We start from the raw sequence: 8,328 nt of genomic DNA, 5'->3' as shown, positions 1-8,328 counted from the left end.
GCATTTTTACCCCACCTTTTTCTCCAAGTGATGTGCCCAGTTCTCCCTATCTCCTCCTTTCATCCCCAAACCAGAGAGACATCACCCAGGTTACACACCTAACGATCAATATATTTCCCCCGCTTAGCACAAACGCTTGTCTTGGGTGAGCAGCATAACATGAAGAGGGCACAGAAAATGTGCAGCATCGGCATAACAGTAGTTCCCCAAAGCCCATCGTAAGTTGGGCTTCCACAAATGGGACATATTTGGGCCTGAGGCAGAGATGTCCAAACTTTTTTCAAAGAGGGCCAGATTTGATGAAGTGAAGGCCCGTAATGGCCGACCAAATTTGTTGACCTTTTTTTTACGATTGAAGTTGTTGAGCTTTCTTTATGATTTTACCCCAAAGTTATTGAGCTTTTTAGGATTGAAGTTGTTGAGGGTTTTTGGTGTTTTTTTTTGAACCGACTGGCGGGCCAGATTAGGCCCCCAAAACGGACTTTGGACATGCCTGGCCTAAGGTGAGTCACACCTGTGGCACCATTTTCCTGAGCGTGGCGGGGGGGGTGTTCCTGATTCTAGGGACATACAACAGATGGAAAAATAAGAGTGAGGATCTTCCAGATGACATATTTACTAAGAATTCATCCTGGCTTCTTTGCAGGGAGATTAGACGACACTGGCTATTTATAAAGGATTCATTAAGGATTCATAAAGGTCCGATGTGTTTCCAGGGAGGTTAGATGATGTGCCGAAGCAGATGTCATTCCCACAATTTTGCAGTGTATTTCCCATCTCTTTCATTTCCCTCAAAAGTTCGCTCTTTTAGGGAGGCAAGCTTGTTACTCCAGAGCTCACCATCATCCCCTAATTGTGCAATCTGGATTTAAAAATATGTGATTGATTCCTGCCAACAGACAGTGACAGTCTGGAAGCACCCAGACACACACACATTTTATCCGCCATATCAGAATGATCCTTCCAGTTTACCTATCTGGGTGGTAATAGCAATTACAGAGCAATTACATGAAGCTGAAGACGAATTTAAGAGCAGCCATGAGGCTGTCTCAGGGAGAGCGGTCGGGAGCAGAAGGCTCATCCCATCAACTTTGCAGAAAGATGAGCTCCACTAGGCACCTGTGAACTGTTTATTTGCCAGTTGGCCTGATTTTCGTTTTTCCTCTTCCCTCCGTGGCCTTTTACCCTTGTATGTCGTAGTTATGTTTTGTTTTTTGTTTTAAAAAGATTATAAGCCTGTGGGCACCAGGGACTCTTGTTTCAATTGATAGTGCGTAAACCACTCTGGGAGACTTTTGGGCTGAAAATCCCAGTGGCAAATGCCGTAAATAAATAAATGAATCAACAAACAAATATATTTTCCCCAGCAGCAGAAAACCAGGTGCTTCTGGGAAGTCCACAAACAGGGCTTGTGAATGCAACAGTCCAGTGTTGTTTTTCCCTCAGCATCTGGGATACATAAAGGGGGTTCTTTTCTTTCTTTTAATCTCGTGTCTGTTTAAGGAGAGAAGGTTACAGTGTCACAAGCCCTGACCATATATTATCCCCCAGCTGTAGGACGGTTTGTAGCCAAAGGATGGGGAGTGGGATGCTTTTCCTCCAACTTACTAATGTCCCTGGGAGCAAATCCATTTACAATTACCTGCAGAATTGTATTTACAAGGTACTTATTTATTTATTTGAAATTGTTCTTTAGCTTAAAAACTGCTTGTTTCCCCCATTAGCTCTACAAGGCTTCTGGACCAAAGCTTATAAAATGGAAATGGAAACATTTAACAGCAAATATGTAACAGCAGCATTTTAACCCCCTTTGCTTGGGGGCAAAAGGAAAAAAAACAAACAAACCACATATCTTAAATGGAAATACTTTCCCACTATGGATTTTCTCCTGTTAGCGAGGGGGAAAAACACATTGAAGGAACACGACAACAAGACAGTGCAAACATAATATACAGAAATGGATGGAGACATATTAAGTTCCTAAGTACCAGCATCGCATTTCGGCGTTCCCAGGCAACGGCGTACCGAAGGACTCCGCTTTGATGATTTATAGATACCAGACATATGAAGCAACATTGAAAGCTGCCTAACACTGTTAATGAATTTCCAGGTAACCTGTTATAGGGGGGGGGGCTCCTGTTTTTTAACAAGCCTCGGGGAAACCTATTCTTGAGTATGGAGAGGCAGCAGCAGCAGCTGTTTTACAGTGGAACGGACTCCCTTGGAAGGTGGCAGACTCTCCTTCCTTGGAAGTTTTTAAGCAGAGGTTGGGTGGCCCTCTGTCATGGATGCTTTATCTGTGATTGCAGAGAATTGGACTAGAATGGTCCTTGGAGTCTCTACAATTCTGTGATTTTGGGATAAAGCCCTCTAGAGGACTCTCCAACACATGCACACAGCTGCACCGTGTTCTTTCGTTTCTGAACAGTACACACAGCAGAAAATTCCACCATTTCTGCCTAGAGGCCAATAATTTGTTGGAGCAGACCAGCTATTTTTTAATTCATTGTCCTGTTTGCAACCACGGTGGTCCCTTTATTTAACCACAGGGCAATATCTCAGGCCAGTAAACAGGCTAGAGGCAGGGGATGGGATTTCTCTCACATACATAACATGCCATTTCTCAATAAGTGCTATATTTTTAAAAAAGCTGCTCTGAACATCTGTTTTGGCACCTCTTCCACACCAAACTTTTTTTTAAAAAAAGGGACTGCGGAAATGACCACTGAAAGTGCTAAAGAAGAACTGGGGTGTGTATGTACCCCAGAACTGGCCAGAAAATCTGGTTTACCGATTGCGAAAGCATGATTTCCCAGTTTAATAATAATAATAATAAAGCTTCCCGTCAGTTCTGTCCAGAGCTTTGAGGCCGTTAGATTTATTGCTCAGCTTGGCAGGAAAGAAAAATCTGCTGTCGAGAGAATCCTTGGAGAATCCTCTTGAACATTTTACTTTCCAAAGTTTGTTCAAACTTATTTGCAAGCCCTTGTTGCAGCCTTGTGGGTGCAGATCTAATGAGGTTGGGGCCCGCTCAGCACTGGATCCCAAAGCATCAAAATATTGATTACTCGGCAACAGTTGAAAAGGAAAAGTCACCCCACCATCTCTGATAGAGGAGGAACAACAGGAAGGTCATTTCACTTCTATTCCCCTACAAAAAAGAGCAAGATTCTAATACTCCAGGGTTGATGTATGGTTTTTTACAGACTGCAATGGAAAGCTCACGCCAAACACTGCAGTCTAGGGACTGAAGGAGGTGCCGGTCCACTAGCCAATTTCTCGTGGGCTGCCTGACGCTTGCAAATATGCCTGGACAAAGCAGATATTCTGTGCAAGAAGAGTCTTCTGGATGAGGCCAAGGGGACTCACCTAGTTCAGAATCCTGTTCTCACAACCAGATGCCTCCAAGGAACCCACACGCCGGATTTAAGCACAATAGCATTGCCCCCTCCTGTGGTCTCCAGCAACTGGGGTTCAGAGGCATTTCTTCCTCCAACTACAGAGGCAGAGCATAGCCATCCTGGCTAGTAAAGGAAAAGGTAAGGGATCCCTGACCATTAGGTCCAGTTGTGGCCGACTCTGGGGTTGCGGCGCTCATCTCGCTTTAGTGGCTGAGGGAGCCGGCGTACAGCTTCCGGGTCATGTGGTCAGCATGACTGAGCCACTTCTGGCGAACCAGAGCAGCGCACCGAAACACCGTTTACCTTCCTGCCGGAGTGGTACCTATTTATCTACTTGCACTTTGACATGCTTTCAAACTGCTAGGTTGGCAGGAGCTGGAACCGAGCAACGGGAGCTCATCCAGTCACGGGGATTCGAACCGCCGACCTTCTGATCGGCAATTCCTAGGCTCTGTGGTTTAACCCACAGCGCCACCCGCGTCCCTATATCCTGGCTAGTAGCCCTTGATAACTCTCTCCTCCTCCATGAATGTGTCTGATCCTCTTTTAAAGCCATCTGAGCTGGGTGCCATCACTGCCTCCTGTGATGCTCTCAAGATGTTGTTGATCTCCAAGCCCCCTCGCAACTGCAGCAGCCAGTGCAACCAAAGGTTAGGGACAACAGCGAGAGCCGTAGCCCACCAACATCTGGAGGGAACTGCGTTGGCTACCCCACGTTTTAAGTCTTACGAGAACTGGAAATTTTGGCACCTATAGGTCAATACCCCTTAGTGGGTTCTAGGAGGCAGAGAGAATAAAACAGACTACACAGAGCTGGTCAGCCCACTCTGGGCTATCAGGTGCTACCAGGCAGGTGTTTATTATGGGATGGTTGCTCCTCGAGCATTCAGGCCTTTTTTGGGTGGGGGCATCATGACAGTAACATCAGAATGCCAGCAGCCCATGTTATTCCCCGCTGCCCACCCCCCCAAAATTTAATCTGGATTAATGACACATCACACATTTAAGGCACATGACTTCTCCCAAAGAATCCTGGGAGCCGTAGTTGATGATCTTTAGCACACTTGACAAACTACGTTTCCCAGGATTCTTTGGGGAAGCCACATAAATGTATGCGGCTTTAGTAAGTTCTTTAATTAAAAAACCAAACACAAACCAAACACCTGATGGCAGGCACCCAATATCGCAGCGATATTAAGCCCCACGTCCCTTTGCAATCAAAACAGAACATTTGGGGCGAATATAAATTCAGGACAGAACCACAGATGGGTCAATACGATCTGTTTGCTGAGCTGGGCAACTCCAGAACAGACACTTCCGATGAATCGGGGCGCGGTTGTCCAGCCACAGACGTCAATCCCGTAGCCTGAGTGCATCAGTTTTCTCCCAAATGGGTAAAGATTTCCAAATGGAGCTCTGTGAAAATTGCAGGGGGTTGGGCTGGATGACCCTCGGAGTCTCTTCCAACTCGACGATTCTGCGAATCTCTGAAATGTGCATATTGCAACTGCTGTCTCTTCTTGGAAAGCGGGATGCAACAGGTCTGCGTTGGATACGCTGAGGGCCTGCCCCGTTCTTGATGGGGTGGCAGGAGGGAGCTCCAGGCAGTCTGCGTGGGCTCTGCGTGGAACGCTTCGGCCTTCTCAAGCATCGTGCCGCTAGCTTCCTCTGGCTTGCCAGTAGTTCAGCCGCTCTTGGAGCAGGTCCAGTTCCTCAGTGAGGCCCACAATGCTGGGAGCGAAGAGGCCGACCTGAAGAGAAAGGAAAGACTGCTGTTTCTACAAAACTACTAAACCATATTGTAACAGCAGCAGACAAGACTTCCCAGCTGTGGAATTATTATTATTTATATCCCGCCCTCCCCAGCCAAAACCGGGCTCAGGGCGGCTAACACCAGGTAAAAACAATTGATTAAAATACAACTTAAAAAGATTAAGTACAACATTAAAATGCATATCGGGAGAGGCGGTCCCTCCCGACTGGACGAGATGACCCTTGCAGGGACATCTCAGGGCCGTCTTAAACATCTCTGGCGCTGTGGTGCAAAGATCCCCCCCCCCCACCATTTCCAAGAGTTGCTGAACTTTTTTAGGGAGGACGGCGCTGCCAGCGACGCACCCAGCTTTGCAGGGCTGGAGGAGGCGGGCAGCGGCTGGAGGGCGGCCCCTCCGGCAGGGAAGAGGCGGAGCTGGATGGAGGCTGGACGCAGCAGTTCCCTGCTCAGCTGGCCACTTCGTGCCGTGGTGGCCACGGCAGACAGAAGCTCCGTGTGCAGCGCTGCTTCGGCGCAACATGGCGGAGACGGGCGATGGCAGTAAGCTGATGTTGGGAGGCGCCACATCCAGCCTCTGCCTCTTCCCTGGCGCCCTCCAGAACTTGGCGCCCTGCGCCACCCGCCTCTATGGGTAAGACGCCCCCGGTCCCTCCCCACTCTACCATTCTGTGAAACAGCAATGTTTACATCTGTAACCCCGCCCATTTTTTGCCTACCACAGACACGTGACCTTTGGGATCACAGAATCATAAGGTTGAATGTGATCCTAAGGATCACTTGGTCCAACCCCCTGCAACGCAGGAACATGCAGCTGTTCCTTACGGGGATCAAACCTGCAACCTTGGCGTCATCAGCACCACACACTAACCAACCGAGCTATCCCACCTTGAAGACTGGCAAGAAGAGGAGGCAGCCCCTCCTTGCTGGGAGAAAGGTTCTCCATCTCTGCGCTAAGCGGAAAGAGACTTGACGTCACCAGCAAGGACCACCACTGGCTTTGGGGGAGAGGCTTTTCATGACCTCCTTTTAAATTGGCTCCCTTGTATAGGAATATATCAGAGCCCTGCTTGGATCAAGCCAAAGGAGGCCTATCTAGTTCAGCCTGCTGTTCTCACGGTGGCCAACCAAGTGTCCTGTTCGGAAGACCACAAGCAGGACCTGAATGCAGCAACCTCCCTTCCTGCCGTTTCCAGCAACTTGGAATTCAATGCGTTCTACGTGGGGGTACCTTTGAAGGTGACCTGGAAACTACAACTAATCCAGAATGCAGCAGCTAGACTGGTGACTGGGAGCGGCCGCCAGGACCATGTAACACCGGTCCTGAGAGATCTGCATTGGCCCCAGTACGTTTCCGAGCACAATTCAAAGTGGTGATGCTGACCTTTAAAGCCCTAAACGGCCTCAAAGGCCCAGTATACCCAAAGGAGCGTCTCCACCCCCATCGTTCAGCCCGGACACTGAAATCCAGTGCCAAGGGCCTTCTGGTGGTTCCCTCATTGCGAGAAGTGAGGTTACAGGGAACCAGGCAGAGGGCCTTCTCAGTAGTGGCACCTGCCCTGTGGAACGCCCATCCCTTCAGATGTGAAGGAAATAAGCAGCTATCTTATCTTAAAAAGACATCTGAAGGCAGCCCTGTTTAGGGAAGTTTTTAATATTTAATGCTGTATTGTTTTTAACACTCGATTGGAAGCTGCCCAGAGTGGCTGAGGAGACTCAGACAGATAGGTGGGGTATAAATAAATTATTATTATTATTATTATTATTATTTATTTAGAGACATATATTGCCTCTGCTCATGGCTGGTAGCCACTGATAGCCTTTTCCTCCATGAATTAGTCCAGTCCTCTTCCAAAGCCATCCAAGTTGACTGCCATCCCTGGGGGAGCAAGTTCCATAGCTTGACACTGCACTATGTGAAGAAGTCCTCTTTTTAATCTTTCCTGAATCTTCCAACATTCAACTTCAAGTCCTGCTGTTAAGAGAGAGGCAGAAAGACTTTTCTGCATCCACTTTCTCAACGCCAAGCATAATTTTCTAAGCTTCTAGCGTCCCATGTTCCTATTTCCACCCACAGGACTTTTGCTTCAGAACTCGTTTCCAAATCCCTGTTACTTATTTCCTCTTTTAATGAACTGGCGCAGGCTGGAAGGGGCAGGATACAGTGGCTGCCTAATAGACGTGGCGCACACTGGCCTCTGGAGACCTAGCTGTGAAGAATCTGTTTCTAATCATGAGCTGCTAAAGGCAGCTATCAACATCAGGAAGTTGTCCTCCCTTCATCTTCTGGTTTCCCCCTCACTGCTTCCACAACTGACGGTAGATTTGAGGATCACTGTTTGCAAAACGGTGGGTCTGGCTGCTGCCGAGTCCTTAACTCAGAAGCAAGGTCTACAACGGAAAGAGCTTTTAAGCTCTCTGCTTTGCTTGCTGGGCAAGACCCTTCGGCACGTGAGCTCTGGAAGTGCTGGGGATACTCTCTCGCAGCGCCAAGGGTTTTGTTATACGAGATTTTCATGTAAATATGGAACCCTTGCAACCGAAGTCCCCCCCCTCCCCGCATAATATGTGCTTATACTGTAATAGGGACACGGGTGGTGCTGTGGGTTAAACCACAGAGCCTAGGACTTGCTGATCAGAAGGTTGGCGGTTCGAATCCCCGTGACGGGGTGAGCTCCCGTTGCTTGGTCCCTGCTCCTGCCAACCTAGCAGTTCAAAAGCACGTCAAAGTGCAAGTAGATAAATAGGTACCACTCCGGCGGGAAGGTATACGCCGTTTCCGTGCGCTGCTCTGGTTCGTCAGAAGTGGCTTAGTCCTGCTGGCCACATGACCCGGAAGCTGTACGCCGGCTCCCTTGGCCAATAAAGCGAGATGAGCGCCGCAACCCCAGAGGACCTAATGGTCAGAGTTTCCTTTACCTTTATACTGTAATAATGAGGGGGGAAACCCTTTTATAAAAGAATCCAAAAGTAGTTTGGACACTAGATGGCACCACACAGCTACAAACCTCTACCTCTTGGGATTCCTACCCGTTAGCCCCTCTGTATACATCCTCCTCCCCACACCATGAAATTATCATTAATTTTTATCATCACCACTATTGGTTTATTAATCGCCTTCTAAACTTCCACCTCGAGGCGTTTTGTGCATAAGGT

The 8,328-nt window shown here is 48.2% G+C and overlaps 1 protein-coding gene across 4 annotated transcripts in view; it reads right to left on the bottom strand.

Annotated features, from left to right (window-relative positions):
* Positions 1 to 1,650: 1,650 nt before the first annotated feature.
* The window catches only part of MTMR11 (myotubularin related protein 11), a 33,095-nt gene continuing 26,417 nt past the window's right edge, over positions 1,651 to 8,328 (bottom strand). For all 4 annotated transcript variants that reach the window (XM_028709038.2, XM_028709039.2, XM_028709036.2 and 1 more), the window contains one exon: positions 1,651 to 5,152. In XM_028709038.2, the coding sequence (XP_028564871.2) occupies positions 5,060 to 5,152 (93 nt within the window). In that variant the 3' untranslated portion in view covers positions 1,651 to 5,059. The remainder of the gene's footprint in view (positions 5,153 to 8,328) is intronic.

The sequence above is a fragment of the Podarcis muralis genome, chromosome 16 (genome assembly GCF_964188315.1).
Source record: "Podarcis muralis chromosome 16, rPodMur119.hap1.1, whole genome shotgun sequence".
Lineage (NCBI taxonomy): Eukaryota > Metazoa > Chordata > Lepidosauria > Squamata > Lacertidae > Podarcis > Podarcis muralis.
Note: the sequence above shows the minus strand (reverse complement) of the source record. Positions and strands in the feature narration are given on the sequence as shown.